We start from the raw sequence: 16,018 nt of genomic DNA on the forward strand, positions 1-16,018 counted from the left end.
GCTTCTAGGGAGGATTTGAAATATAAGGAAACCCCACGCCACTGTTTGATGGGGTAAACACTAATACCCTGATCTGAAACACATTGCTTGGTAGACAATCTCACTCACTCATTCATGGTCTATGCTTAGATCAGGATTTAAAAGATTTGGATGCCCAGGAAGCTAGATTTAACCATGTTTACTAGGAAATACAGTACATTGTGTCACTGATTTTAAGGGAAACATGCCTAGGGTTACTGCCACGGATCTTACTGGAAGCTACCCATCAACAGGCTACTGAAATTATATCCCAATTGTCTGAACATATACCAAATAACTGTTAAATTTTCAGTCTCTACATTTCAGGTACTCAGATTTTGCATATTTTTGTACTTCATATATAACAGGGTATCATTTCTAGTAGAGAGCTTTGTGCAGGTGCAGTTATAAGGTAGTTCAAAGTACTTCTTAGATGTGACTGATATATTCATTCTGAACAAATGGATATAATGGAATGTTTATAGAGGAAAATAAGATCAGGCAAACCCGGGACAGGACATGGGCATCATTTTCAGAAATTAGCAGTGCCTTTTAACTGTATTTGATAGTATCGAAACATCCCCCCCAACCCCCCCTAATTTAAAATATGTAACTTAACTCTTCAAAGGAAAATTCAGAATTAAGAAGTGACAGAATTTCTGGGGATGGACGTAACCATCTGCACCCTTTGAGCTGTTGGCCTGATATACAAGAATATAAACTATTTAAACAATATTGAATTGGAACAAATTAAGTAAAATCGAGGTATTCCAAGACTGTGGATATAAGCCACAATAAGGAAAATATGCTTCCATTTGTTTCAACATTTTTTAGCTTTGCTATTTATTAGGAGGATTTTTAGTAAATATAATTAATTTTACTACTTTTTTCTTTAGATAATCTTTTTTTTTTTGTCCTGAAATGAAAATGCCCAAGCAATAAATATAATCAATATAATTGAAATTACAGTACTAAATCCCATAGGGATGAAAAATTTCTAACGCCTTGGATTTAATTACACTTTTGCTTTCACAAAGATAGTGAAAACACTCTGTAAAACATAGCAGCCAAAAAGGAAAAAAATCTACATTGTTATAACTGAATTAAGGTTACGGTAGCTTTGATAAATGTTTCAAAGTCAGCATTTAAGAAATTAAACAGGTGCTACTATCCTAAAATTAATTTCAGTGCTAGCTAGATAATATATATATATATATATATATATATATATATATATATATATATATATATATTGCTGTAAGTCACTTGGAGATCTTCAGGCCACAAGCAACTAATAAGTTTAATAAATATAAATAAATAAATAGAGCACACTTAAAACAAAATAATATCTTCCACACCAGGAGGAAGAGGTGAAACTCATCCACATTTATTTTTCGGCAAATATCGGTGACTATAAGAACTTGAAGTCTGGGTTTCAAAAAACACTTTTAGGATGTGAAACAAAATGTTTCCCATTCAAAGGTGCAAATCTAAAACCCATCTCCAAGCAGAATCTAAAATCAAAACAGTCATCTTTTTATATATATATTTGGACTTTGGCATAGATCAACTATTTTGTATGGCAACCAAAAAGCAAAATTCTGGGTGAGGATTTCAACATATGCATTTAAAAGTTAAGAAGCGGAATGTGAATTTTTCCACTACTGCATTTGAACTCTAAGCATTATACAAAGAACTATTTTATCCCACGAAATGTGGGTAATTATCCACAGGAAAATATCTCCCTGCTAGACTCATTGAAATGAAAGGGAACTAGCTGTTCAAATATCTTCCACACTGACTATTCAGTGCTCTTCCTCATCTGACGCAACTTCATCAATAGAGATGTCCAGTAGGTGGCAGATGGCTTTGGTGTAGCAGGAAGATTTTTCTCAGGTTTCTGTGGTACCTTCTCTTCAGTTCCAGGATGACAGATCTCTCTGCCAGAGGCGCCATGTTTGATCTTTGTCCATGCTCTGAGAAGCCTGATGGACACTGGCACTGCCATATTCTCTTGCAGAAAGCAAATGTTTAGCTCAGGCTGTTCTTACTGATAAAACACAAGAACTTCTGATGCCTGACTTGTGGCCATTCTTCATTCTCCTTCCTCACATACTCCAGAGAAGACAGCTTGAAATCCTACAAAAATAACAAGGTTTGCAATTTAAAAGAGGCGCATCCAGGAAAAACCTTGTACACTGTATAATCCTATGCATATTTACACCTTTCTGTCCCACTGAAATTCAGTGGCGCTTGCTCCCAAGTAAGTGTGGATAAGGATCGCAACCACAAATTCTTATTACATATACATCTGTGGCCAAGGGGCTCGGATCAGGGGAAGAGGCTGAAACAAGAACTTGAATTATCTAGGAGAATGTGGTTAGCATCCCTGGATATCATGGGCTGGTTGCTATGATGTCACTGGTGGGAAAATATACTGAGTGAGATGACCTTGGAGTTCCTATCTTAAAGAGAGAGAGAGAGAGAGAGAGAGAGAGAGAGAACGAATACAGACTACATCTGAAGTTGGACAAAGGAGCTGAGCAATAAGATTGCTATATTTCTAGACACACAGAGGGCTGGAGAGGAAGTTTTATTCTATGTTCATTAATATTAATTTTTAATATTTTATTCTATTAAGTTTTATTCTATGTTCATTAATATTAAAATCAATGATTTATTAGGGATTAACAATCTGATAAGTGACCTCACTTGTTGAAACTGGAAATGTTAATTTAATATACGCGCAGGAATTGATTGATGGATAGTTGTCTGAAAAGGAATTAAGTAAAAAACGCAAGTATATTGTAATGTAAGGTTATCGGTATTATTTGAAGTTAAACTAGAATTAATTGGGGAATATGATGCAGCACTAGAAGGGACGCGGGTGGCGCTGTGGGTTAAACCACAGAGCCTAGGACTTGCCGATCAGAAGGTTGGCAGTTTGAATCCCCGCAACAGGGTGAGCTCTCGTTGCTCGGTCCCTGCTCCTGCCAACCTAGCAGTTAGAAAGCATGTCAAAGTTCAAGTAGATGAATAGGTACCGCTCCGGCGGGAAGGTAAACGGTGTTTCCGTGCGCTGCTCTGGTTCGCCAGAAGCAGCTTAGTCTTGCTGGCCACATGACCCGGAAGTGAGATGAGCGCTGCAACCCCAGAGTCGGTCACGACTGGACCTAATGGTCAGGGGTCCCTTTACCTTTACTTATGATGCAGCACTAAGGAGAACTGTTGACACATCTAGTAAGGTGTGCAAGAAGTCAGATTTGAAAAAAAATTTACATTTGTCTTAATTTAATTTAATTTGCTTAAATTAGTGACCAATTTGAAAAAACTTAAAAATCAATAAAAAAGATTTAAAATAAAAAGGCCCTTACTCTCAGCTTTATATGTCTTTTCCAGATGAACTTTCTCATATCTTACCTGAGTGAATTAAATCAGGTGACCAAAAGTAGCTTCCGAATTCACGCTGTAGCAACTGCTGCGAAACACAAATTAAAAATGCATGTATTAATAAATCAGTCTGCCATAAAACAGTGCTATGTCAACAAAATATTACTTTGAATTTTCCACATAAGTTTTGAAACACAACGTACCTGGCAGGAGAAAATTTCTTCACTGCAAAAGAAGAAGAAGAGGTATTAGTATTTGGACACCAAGGCTGAAATTCCATACACAAGTACCTAGGGAAAATGTTCCACATTCCCAGGAGCTGGCTCCACGTTATTTTGCTAATATTCCACTTTCTTAGCTGTACTAAGATGGACAAATTTGACCTGGCCTCTTGCACTCTTTTACACACTAGTTCTATATGTGGAATTTTGTGTCCACTACTTAATAGCCAGACTTTTTGGGTCAGTGAACACATGTGGAATTCTGAGAAAGTGCTGTAAGGCACCAGTCACAGAAACAGAGAGGACGACAATATTATGCAGGCCTGCCCCATCCCCATCCCCAGGCCCCACCCCCAATCAATGGGGAAAACTGGTCCCTACATCTGCCATCACATTGCTTACATCACACTTTTTGCACCTCTCCTCTGTGCAGAATAGAACGGAGGGTATCCACTCCTGGCATCCCATGAAATGTGGGCAAGCTTAAGGAAGAGTGTTTAATACAAGGATGCCTAAAGGTAAAGGGACCCCTGACCAATAGGTCCAGCCGTGACCGACTCTGGGGTTGCGGCACTCATCTCGCTTTATTGGCCGAGGGAGCCGGCGTACAGCTTCCGGGTCATGTGGCCAATATGACTAAGCCGCTTCTGGCGAACCAGAGCAGCGCACATAAACGCCATTTACCTTCCCGCCGGAGCGGTACCTATTTATCTACTTGCACTTTGATGTGCTTTCGAACTGCTAGGTTGGCAGGAGCTGGGACTGAGCAACGGGAGCTCACCTTGTCTTGGGGATTCGAACCACCGACCTTCTGATCGGCATATCCTAGGCTCTGTGTGAGTGCAAACAAGTACTGAGCAGAAAGAGCAACCTGCCTCTTGTGCAGTGTGGATTAATGAGGGGATATTAACTGAGACCTTTCATGGGTGTCATAGGAGAGACCAGCAAGTGCATTGGCAACCTCTGATTTAGGTAAGTGTTAATGCCTTTAGTTGAGATTCTTGCATGGGGGGGGGGGTTGAACTAGATGACCCTCAGGGTCTTTTCCAAGTTTACAGTTTTGTGATTCTATCATACTCTGTATTTCTGCCTCAACCCTTTAAGTGCAACTAGGGTGGAATCTACACACATATAAAAAAAGGCTGTGAAAGTGCTTTTTAAAAAAATCGTTTTGAAAACGATATTGAATTTGCCATAGCTCACTGTCGCCATCTGGTGTCACATTTTGTATATTGCACTTTGCTACGCATTTAAAACTGTGCACTTGAGTCCTAGGTGTAGCTTGGTAACAAACAGATGAGGGAAATATCTCACCTTTCCTCCGAAAACGCTTCATGAGCCAAATAAGGAACGATCCTATTGAAAGCAACGAGGCCGAAGTGACTGTGGCTGCAGTTGTCACGTTTCTTGAAGATGCTGAAGGAGCTGAAGTTGGAAAAAGGAGTTTGAATGAAATCAGTGGTAAATCGCTATTATTATAATACTTTATAGCTGTCAGAGCTTATAGCACAGGAGGCTTCAAATCAGCACTTCTGTAATCTTGGTTCCTCCATTGCAGCGCTTTGCCTGGGACCATGTTACCAGTATTCCCCCTTGTGGATAAACTCCTGTTTACGACTGGTTCCTTATCTCCCATAATTCATATAAGTGTTTCCCCTATCCAGCCATCTTCAGAGAGCTGCATCAGAAGACACCCTCCGTTAAAAGGCAAAGGTAAAGGGACCCATGACCATTAGGTCCAGTCGTGACCGACTCTGGGGTTGCGGCACTCATCTCGCTTTACTGGCCGAGGGAGCCGGCATACATCTCGCTTTACTGGCTGAGGGAGCCAGCGTACAGCTTCCGGGTCAGCATGACTAAGCCGTTTCTGGCGAACCAGAGCAGCGCACGGAAATGCCATTTACCTTCCCGCCGGAGCGGTACCTATTTATCTACTTGCACTTTGATGTGCTTTCGAACTGCTAGGTTGGCAGGAGCAGGGACTGAGCAACGGGAGCTCACCCCGTTGCGGGGATTCGAACCGCCGACCTTGTGATCGGCAAGTCCTAGGCTCTGTGGTTTAACCCACAGCGCCACCCGCGTCCCTAGCCCCTCCATTATGTGTTTCTAAAAATGCTTCCTTTTCCCACCCTGATTTTCAAGATCACTCAAAGGTCTCTTCTACACCGCTGGCACTACAAGAAAGGATAGCAATGAGACGAGTGGATACCTCCACATGCGGGAAGACTTGACGTCCAGTTTCCTGCAGCCAGGCAATGGAGTCTGTGGGGACCATTCAGCGCCCATCCCTCTGCACAGCTGACCTCACAAATTGTGCCGTAGACAAAATGTCTACCAGGGTCCGAACAATTCAAGAAGCCGTTCTCAGGGGGTGTCAGTATTTCACACTGTATTGCTGAAATACAATGATGCAGATATTAACCTAAGGACTCAGCTATACAGCTGCAAATATAACGTTTTAAGTGTGTTTTAAAGTGCAATATACAAATGTGTCGCTAGATGGTGACAGCGAGCTATGGCAAATTCAATACATTTTTCCAAAATGTTTTTATAAAAAGCATTTTCACAGCTTTTTTTTATATGTGTGCAGATTCCACCCAAGTTTAGTAAACTGCGAGTTTCTGTGAACATTGATCTATTTTTCATGTAACAGCAAACTAAACTAGTGTAGTCTAGAAAGAGGATTGCCTGCTCATCTTCCTACTTGTACGAACTAGCCACTTGGGATATAAGTAAAGAGCAGACTATAAATATAGCAAAATAAATAATAGGCCTGAGATACAACTCTACTACAGACAGGGGAGAAATTTGGTTTGGTTCTGATTTAAATGCAATCCTACATCATTCATTTGCATTTCCCAAAACAAGACACAAACTGAAACAAAGCTATCCTTCAAAATTTCCCCTCCTCTATATTTTGTGATTCAATTCTCCTATCAAAAAAAATTGATAAAAACATATATTAGTGAAAATATCTGTGCATTTATTGGCTCTTGCATATACCGTGGTACCTTGGGTTAAGAACTTAATTCGTTCTGGAGGTCTGTTCTTAACCTGAAACTGTTCTTAACCTGAAGCACCACTTTAGCTAATGGGGCCTCCTGCTGCCGCTGCTGCACGATTTCTGTTCTCATCCTGAAGCAAAGTTCTTAACCCGAGGTAATATTTCTGGGTTAGCGGAGTCCGTAACCTGAAGCGTATGTAACCCGAGGTACCACTGTATTAGTTCTTGTATATATTGTGCAAAATTGTACACAAAAATGTGTACGTTAGGAGAAATGCATACTACAATGCTGATGAATTTTCCTGAGGGCTTTTTATTTCAAAGTATCTGCAAACTGATTTGGAAATGTGCTGAGATGGGCTTAAGTCTCACCTTCACAAACAGGAATTGGCTCTGACCAGTGTCCCTTGGATGTGCATTGAATTTTGGATGATCCTCTCAAGGTGTAGCCCTCCTCACAACTAAATTCGCAGACTGAATTGTAGCTTGGATCTGTGTCCAGGGGGGAGCAGTTCACAAAGCCCCTTTCGGGCTGATGTACCACCTCGCATTTCACTGCTGTAAGAGACCGTTGAAACTTAGGGTTAGTTTGCATGTCACAGGGACACCAGAAATAAGAAAAAAATAATCCTGTAATGCAGACAAAGGCAACAGCCCAAAGGAGATAGTACCTTCACACTCTGGTTTTTGTCCATCCCATTCTCCATAGGCACCGCACTGGAGCTCACTGGACCCTCTCAGAGCAAACCCTTCGGCACAAGCAAACTTGCAGGTTGAATTCCAGGAAAAATTCCCAGGAGCGTGAGAGCAGTTCAAGAAGCCATGAGCCGGAGGTTTCAGTTCACTACACTCCACAGCTGTTAAATGACATATTCATCTGCATTAGTTCTGTCTTGGAGGTAACAAGAAAAAATACACCTGGCGACGAGATGGGCTTAGGCTTTCTGAGGATGGGAAAGGGAGCTGCAGGTGAATGGACTGGGAGACTTGAAGGTTTCAAAGTGTTAGACTATACCGTTAGAGGCAAGATGCTAGAGAGAAGCAAGATTCCCTCACTCTGAAATTCAGGTGGGGAAAGCTCATAAGTGTAAGGTTGCATTAATGAAAGGTCAGTCGTCACTACCATGGGCAGGGAGTGTGAAGGGCCTGCATGTTATGGGAAAATATATTCCCATGTTTCTTTGTGCTGAACTAAACACTTACATGCTTGACTATATCTTGCCACATGAAAGGCAATACCTGTTTTTATAATAGTTGGAGCTAAAATGTAGCAGTAGAAAGTCTTGATAAGCCTTTAGATGCGTAAGTGGGACTTCTGACCTGGGACAAATAGCAGCTTTGGGGAGGGAGGCGCCTTTACCCACTGGCAAAAGAGTAAAAAAGCCTCACCTTGTGGTTCTGATCTGGATTGCCCCTCCCATGACTGCTATTTGAAAGAAGCGTAAAGGAACAGTGGTTCACAATGCTTTCTTTCTTTTCTGATTTGGTTTTTGAAAACACCAGGGGCCAGAATCAGTTAGTAGGAACAGAAGCAGGCCAGCCAGCCTGTTTCCAGCTCTTTCAAAGCAACTATTTCCAGAGATAAGTGTTGAAAGCTTTCATTACAAACCATTTTAACAGATTAACAAGTTAGAGAGATGAGTGGGATTCAGCTCAATTTAAACCAATGGGATAAAAATCATAACTGCAGATTTTTCAGAACATTTTCTTTCCCGTGAATAGGAAATCTTACCTTCACAGGCAGGGATTGGCTGTGACCAGCGTCCCTCGGATGAACACTGAATTTGAGGTGATCCTCTTAAGGTGTAGCCCTGCTCACACACGAAATCACAGGTTGAGTTGTAGGTCAGTTCTGCGTCCACATGGGAGCAACTCACAGAGCCATTTTCAGGCGAAGGTACCACTTCACATTTCACCGCTGAAACAGACACAGATCGTGACTTTGGTTAATCCAGATACATTACAGGAGAGTGCCGGGGGGCAGGGTGTGTGCACAGAGAAATATAATGAGCTCTGTGAAGGTAAGCAAGGCAATGGAACAAAACTAGTACCTTCACAGGCTGGCTGTTGTCCGTCCCACTCTCCAGATGCCTGACACTGCAGCCTGCTGGAGCCACTCAAGACGAAGCCATCTTTACAGCCAAACTCACACGACGAATTCCAGGCAAAATTCCCAGAGGGGTGGGAGCAGTTGAGGAACCCGTGAGCAGGTGTCTGGAGCGCATGGCATTCCGCAACTAGAAATGCAATCAAAATGCTTTAGGTTTGTCTTTGTTCTCCAATCCATAAAATACATGGTACCTGAAGCCAAATATGGATTCTTTGCCTAACTATCAAAGACGTAACAATTTTTTCCAGTTTGATGACTATTACAAAATTAAAAGTGGGACCTGAAACAAATTGTTGCTGTGTGGAGTGCTCCTGTTCAGGGTTCCAGCTGGCCAAGCACTTTTCTAGGTTACTCCATTACAGAAACACACCCACCCACACAGTTTTCAGATACTCCATTCCATCTTCACTGCTTGCATTTCTTCCCTTCCTACAGTTAGTCATCATTCTGTGGCTTTTGAACATACCCTGGGCCGGTTTTGGGGAAGTGTATTCCCTTAATTTTTTAAAATGTGGGTTGTTTTCTTTTGTTTGTACTGCTGCAAACCTTAGGGCTCTCCCAAGCCTGCCTGATTCCTCACCTCTTAAGTATGGGTGGTGCCATTTTGGCTGTCTCAGGGAACACCCCCCAGAGAAAGAGAACTTGGGATTTGCAGGTGGTTCAGGCTATCCTATTGGGTTGTACAGTTATACCTTGTAATCCGTTCCGGAAGTCCGCTCGACTTCCAAAATGTTCGGAAACCAAAGCACAGCTTCTGATTGGCTGCAGGAAGCTCCTGCAGCCAATCAGAAGCTGTGGAAGCCTTGTCGGACATTTGGGTTCCAAAGAAAGTTCGCAAACTGGAACACTCACTTCCGGGTTTTGTGGTGTTTGGGGGCCAAAACGTCTGAGTACCAAGGCGTTTGGGATCCAAGGTATGACTGTATTGTCACAACTCCCACAGAATCTAGCACAAAACAATGTCCTTTGCCAACTTAGCAAAGATTTTGATGCTGTATGGCTAGTGAAGACTCACTTCCCTCATCACTTCTAGGGTTAAGCTAAGAGGTTCTGCATTAGTTTTCATTCATTTAGGACTCGCTCAGTTCACTGACCTTTACACAAAGGGGTGGGTGCAGACCAGTTTCCAGAATCGGTGCACAATACGGGTTCCAGTCCAGTGGATTTGTAGCCTTCGGTGCATTGAACATGACAAGACGAGTTGTAGCTAAAATCCTTCACTGGGTGGCTGCATTCTAAGGTACCATGATCTGGTTTTTTCAGTGTGTCACAGGTAATTACTATAGAGAAGGAACACAACAAGCAAGGAGTTAAGCAAGGCCGTTGTTTCAAGCAACGTGCATTAAAGCTACAGGGTTAGAGATGAACTGTCCAGTTTGAAAAAGAACTATACGATTAATCCTACCATGTTCACAATTGCGCCCGTAGAATCCTGTATCACACTGGCAGGTGTAATTATTAATAGTCTCCACACATTTGCCATGGCCGCTGCAGGAATGCGGATTACAGGAGGCTGCAAGACAATTAACAGGCTATAAATCACCCCATCATATGTAACATGCTTTAAATGAACTATTACAACAAGTGAGTGGAACAGGCTCTTGGCCCTGAAGACATTGATGCATTAAACCACTTTGAGTTTAATATTGCATCATATGTAGGCCACATCCCCAGGCTTCACATCCTCTTTCTTGGCCTCATGCCTTTTGGGTGCTGCCCATCTGCTCTGTGGGTCCAAGGGGGAACATGTTCCACAAGGCAGCAAAGAACAGAGAAATCCACAAATTGGAGTTACTGTAGGGTTCTCCATTCTCTTCCTTTTATGCAAAAGTTTTATTTTCACCAGTCTTTGATATGGTTTCACTATAGAGCACTGCACCACTGCATAACACTTGGCTATCACAAGGTGTCATCTGCACAGTTGTCCTGTGCTTATTTTCCCAGTTTAGGCCACTTCCACACTATTGCTGTTTTGCAGATGGGATTCAATCACACACCGGCAAAATCAGATGGATATATCCAAAATTGAAGTGGATGTATATGCTCTTGTGCAGCAAACCTGCTCCCACCACCCAAGATAAAAATAAACATCATACTTTTTGCAATAAGGGAATTAACAGCTGTGTGGGATTAACAGCTGTTAAGACTAAGGTTACCAGATTTTTGTCAATGAATCCGGGGACACTTTTCAACTTCAATGGATTTTGTATGGGGACTGATTTGAAAATCCGGGGACTGTCCCCGGGAAACGGGGAAATCTGGTAACCTTAGTTAAGACCTCCTTGTGAACAAATCAGAACGAGGAACAGCTGACTTTGCACAACCCCCTTACAAACTTTGTGCAAATGAGTAAAATGAACAGCTTAACTAACTGGCCCTCTTGAAGTGATCTCAGGCTTACAGACACCAGCGACAGTTTGAGCAAGAAACATACTACTATTTTTTATTTCTTTATCAGTTTATTAGTTTATTGATAAACTCACTGAAACACTCTACTGACGATCAAAATGCGTTTACTGACATTCTGTCCCTAACCCATATTACATTTACACCCCATAGACAGGTTGTATTATTATAGTGCTGATATTGAAGAGTGAATAGACTGAATAGAGAACAGTGAAACTGTGGTGCAAGCCTGCGACTATTTAGGGTTCATCCCTCTTTATCATTGAATCAGAGCAGATATCAGCTGGGTTTACCAGCGACTGACGTTTACTCCAATTCAGCTGTAAAGTGCGTTTTCCTGGGGAAAGCAGTGATGCAAACGGGAAACCTCTTGGACCCGTGCCTAGAAAGAACGGGACAAGCAGGAAACCACTCAGACCCATGCAATCAGGGCACGGAACAAGTGAAGTAAATTTTAAAAATTGTGGACGATCCCTGAACATTCAGCAGCCTGCATGCCATACAATACAAGATGATGCTCTCTTGCACAGAAGCCAGTAGGATCTGCCAAAAAAGTTTCTAGCTGTTTTAGAGGCAAATATATTAGTCAGAAGGATCCCATCCCATACCTGTATAGCACAAAGCCCTTTTCTTATTGCTGCAACGTTCATCATTCCACTTTCCTGCATCTTGTATTCGGTTGATGTAGATTTCCACGCAGTCCTGGTTTTTCCCTTTGTTGTTTGGTTCACCTTTTGCCCAGTTTTTAGCTTCTTCAGTCAATGCCTTGTTCGTTCCCACCCACCTCCACACATTGCCAATTTTTCTGATCCCAATCCAGTAGTACGATCCATTATAAGGGATCTCTTTGTTTAAGTACTCGTTTTCCTCCTTATTTTGAATCGCAACCAGGTGGGTAAAGTGGGTTTTACACCATTTCTCAGCTTCTATATAATTCATGGTTTCAAGTGAATAATGATATGTCCAGCAGGTGCTTTCCTTAAGCAACAAAAGTCCTGGAAAAAAGAACACGTCATCAAGTTGCTATGTATGTCTATTTTTTTAGAAAATGTTGCTCAGAGAGCTCTCCAAGCCTTGAGGGTTCAGAAACAAGGTTTATGCTGGAGTAAGAAGACAAAATAGACAGATGGCCATATCAAGGGGTAAACGGTGGAAGGAGCAGCATCCTGGCTCTAAAAGTGGTGAACAACCATGTCATTCCCAGTGATGGACCTGAGACGCAGGAATAGAAACTTGAGGCCCTTTGGGAGTAAAGAGTCTACTTGTGAACAAGGGGAAATTCATAGCTATGAAGATGGGTGGAGGAGGAAAGCAAATGAGCTTGGAGACCGGCCTATAAGTGCTAAGAAAACCAGTGAGCAGTTAAGGAGGAAAGGTCTCCTGAATTCTCTAGGCTAGAGAAGACAAAGAGAAGAAATAACATGACTTTGGACAACTGGTCAGAGAAGTCAAGAAGGAGAGGCTACACTCTGTACTCCTTTTTTAATCAAAATATGATTTCTGTCCATTTCTGACTTTTCAGTATACTTTTTTTAAATGTCTGCAGAATAAGACTGCCGCTTACAGAGGAAAGAAAAACCAAACAAGGAATGTCAATTTCTGAATTATTCCCCCCCCCCCCGTATAATAATTTTTATTAATTTCCATTTATAAAAATCCAATAAAAGCCACATTAATACAATACCAAATTACAATACAATTAAAAGAGCCAATTATTCAGTACCAAATTAAACTATTTTGTTTGACTTCCCGTGCTCTAGTTTCCTGAATTATTCTAGAGCAGGACTGGGGAAAAGGTAAATGGAAATAGCTCTCTGGTTCATTAAATTGGCAAGCTTTCTAACACAAGCAACAGCAAAATGACTTTTCCCATGTAAGCCCCGTTCCGCACCCTATGTGTGTGGGATGCCTTTGCTTGGTGGTGCTGTGGCCCGTAGACTGAAGCAAAATACTGGGCAAGGGTTAGAGCCTTCACTGAGCAATTTTGGGTCAGTGGTTGACAGGGACAGAAAGGAATTTTTCTCTGTCAATCTGATTGGCACTTGGTTGGTTTTTTTCACCTTTCCTTCAGTGAAATTGTGGCCTTCGTTAGGCAGAAGAACGTTGTTTATATGAAGGTGGAAATGGCACTGGGCAGGATCAACATAGTAGGGGGTGGGACTAAGGGGAGGATTGACCTGCCTGGTTGGAATCTGCAGCCTGGTCACCCATTGAGACCTTGCTTGCTTGGCTTACACCATGACAAGGTTCAACACATGGCTGACTACCATAGGACAGGTTTGGAGCGGTCCAAACCTGGTGGATCTTTCCCATCAATATGGGGGAAGGATGAACTAATCCTGGGACCCAATGCCATGCCAACCCTTGCCCTGCCTGCTGCTGTCAATAAAGATTTGGCCTGATTTCAACCCATCACCATTGTACGGTCTGGTTATTTTGCTGCTCTCATGGGCCACATAAAGCGCCTGCCTGGGCAAATAAGGCAGCCAAATATGAGTGAGCTGAATAATTCACCCAATAATTGTAGGCTGCAAACAATTCCGTTTGGGGCTCTATTAAAAACCAAAGGAGTTCCCAGAAAGCTGAACTGCACCCGTCCCTTTTCTAGAGGATTTCCCATTCGGAAAGACATTACTTACCATAGGTGAGAGCAGATAGGAACCAAAGGGCGTTCATTATGGCAGGAACTGACTATAAAGCTTTTTTTCTTCCTCCCTTGAGTTGAATTTGCAGAATTATTACTGTATAAAGAAAAAAAAGGAAGCGCAGCACATTTATGGTAAGGAATGGGTTTTAAAGCAGAGGAAAAATATATTGAGGTTGAACACTGGGACATGGTTTTAGGCTGTGAGGTTTGATGTACTTTTCTGAGACTACAATCCTATGTATCCAATAATTACTTGGTAGTAATTGAATTAAACAGTATTTACTTCTGTGAGGGACGCAGGTGGCGCTGTGGGATAAACCACTGAGCCTAGGACTTGCCGATCAGAAGGTTGGCTGTTCGAATCCCCATGACGGGGTGAGCTCTTGTTGCTCGGTCCCTGCTCCTGCCAACCTAGCAGTTCGAAAGCACCTCAAAGTGCAAGTAGATAAATAGGTCTCCGGCGGGAAGGTAAACGACGTTTCCGTGTGCTGCTCTGGTTCACCCACCAGAAGCGGCTTAGTCATGCTGGCCACATGACCCAGAAGCTGTACGCTGGCTCCCTTGGCCAGTAAAGCGAGATGAGCGCCGCAACCCCAGAGTCGTCCGCGACTGGACCTAATGGTCAGGGGTCCCTTTACCTTTACTTCTGACTGAGGGCTGCCCACACTTCAACTTGACCTGTGCCTAGAAAACACAGGCCTGAGTGATTTTCCCCTTGCCCCACTCCTTTCCTAGGGAAAACCTGCTTTTTAGCTTTAAATTGAATAGATGAAAATCCTGAGAGCAGCAGGACAAGAGGAAATCTGGCTAAGCCCCGTGGAGATGGGCATAGGAGGATTACACCGCAAATAACATAATGAATGTACCTAACAATGAAGGTGAACACTTGACAGTTAATCTCTTCTTAGCGGTTAGGATAGTACATGCTCAATACTGGAAAAATGGGCAATCCCAACTATTACAGAATGGGTATTGGAAATAGACACGCATGAACACAGTAACAGGTTCTTAGAAATAAAAATTTAAAAAATTGTCCAGTAGCACTTTATAGACCAACTAAGTTTGTTCTGGTATAAGCTTTTGTGTGCATGCTTATACCAGAACAAACTTAGTTGGTCTATAAGGTGCTACTGGACAATTTTTTTTTTATTTCGACTGCGTCAGACCAACATGGCTACCTACCTGAATCTAGGTTCTTAGAAGAAATGGACAAATCACACACATGGAATTCTTTTCCAAGTGGTATTGTTTCGTTATGGGCAAGAATCATCATTTTGAGTTCGGCACCTTATCCATTTTTGCATTTCAGCAATGGTACAATATACCGTATACATGGCTTACTATCTGTTTATTAATATGCAATAAAAATACATAAACATGGACGCAGAGCCTTGTTTACTTACCAACAATGGCTGCAGAATCCTGATTCTCAGAAGTATGCTGGTGTAGCTGCCTTGATATAGAGTCTGTGTTCTTGGTGAGGTCAGTATTCTAGGTTTTGGCCGATGACCCGTCTTACAGCTTTCACTTGCTGATACTTAACTGTGAGCCATGAGCCCTGTGCCTTTTATACTGTGCCCAGCAAAATGTTACTGAGGAGGCGGGGAGTGAGAATTTCCCTAGGTAGGAAAAAAAATGATTTGCCCGGAATAGCCGTGTTTCTAAATTAGTCAGACAGCCTCCCTGCCTCTTCCTTCTCAAAACACTGGTGAGCATCTGTGCTATTTTTTAAATTCCTGGACATAGAAATCAGTCCTAACAGTAAAAAAAAAAAAAAAAAAGGCATTCAAGTTTCTTTGCTGCTGTAGCTGCAAATGGAATTGTGTTTGTTTCATAAGCAAGTTCTGTATTCTAAACTAGGGAAATTCACATGGTGGAATCAAAATCTGCTATTTCAGTGAATCAAATTTACAAATTGTTCTTTGTGTTATTTTCTTCCAAATCCAAATTGTCAAACTTTTCTTTATAAATAGGTTTCAGAGGGGAAAGGGTTTATGTAGGTTGCTCAGGTTTGGGCTGAGTTGTTATTATTATTATTACATTTGTATACCGCTTACAGTGGTGCCTCGCAAGACGAAATTAATCCGTTCCGCGAGTCTCTTCGTCTTGTGGTTTTTTCGTCTTGCGAAGCACGGCTATTAACGGCTTAGCGGCTTTAAGAAAAAGGAAACAAACTCGCAAGAACTCGCAAGACGTTTCGTCTTGCGAAGCAAGCCCATAGG

At 42.1% G+C, this 16,018-nt stretch overlaps 1 protein-coding gene across 1 annotated transcript; it reads right to left on the bottom strand.

Moving 5' to 3' along the window:
* Positions 1–1,261: 1,261 nt before the first annotated feature.
* On the bottom strand, positions 1,262–15,848 carry SELE (selectin E). The gene is made up of 14 exons (XM_053391369.1): positions 15,200–15,848; positions 13,789–13,890; positions 11,758–12,144; positions 10,149–10,256; positions 9,838–10,023; positions 8,685–8,870; positions 8,366–8,551; positions 7,305–7,490; positions 7,006–7,191; positions 5,839–6,024; positions 4,944–5,054; positions 3,612–3,633; positions 3,439–3,496; positions 1,262–2,157 (listed from the first exon to the last, which is right to left on the bottom strand). The coding sequence occupies exons 2-13, from the start codon at positions 13,823–13,825 to the stop codon at positions 3,448–3,450; spliced, it is 1,830 nt and encodes a 609-aa protein (XP_053247344.1). The 5' UTR covers positions 13,826–13,890; positions 15,200–15,848; the 3' UTR covers positions 1,262–2,157; positions 3,439–3,447.
* Between the last annotated feature and the right edge of the window lie 170 nt (positions 15,849–16,018).

The sequence above is a fragment of the Podarcis raffonei genome, chromosome 6, assembly GCF_027172205.1.
Source record: "Podarcis raffonei isolate rPodRaf1 chromosome 6, rPodRaf1.pri, whole genome shotgun sequence".
NCBI lineage: Eukaryota > Metazoa > Chordata > Lepidosauria > Squamata > Lacertidae > Podarcis > Podarcis raffonei.

Bases quoted from the DNA above. Each gene is read 5' to 3' on its own strand.
- SELE (XM_053391369.1), bottom strand. From the start codon at position 13,825: ATGAACGCCCTTTGGTTCCTATCTGCTCTCACCTATG. The intron at 12,145-13,788 runs GTAAGTAATGTC...TCTTTTTTCCAG, and splicing joins CCTATCTGCTCTCACCTATG to GACTTTTGTTGCTTAAGGAA. The intron at 6,025-7,005 runs GTGAGACTTAAG...ATTGTATTTCAG, and splicing joins GCCAATTCCTGTTTGTGAAG to CAATACAGTGTGAAATACTG.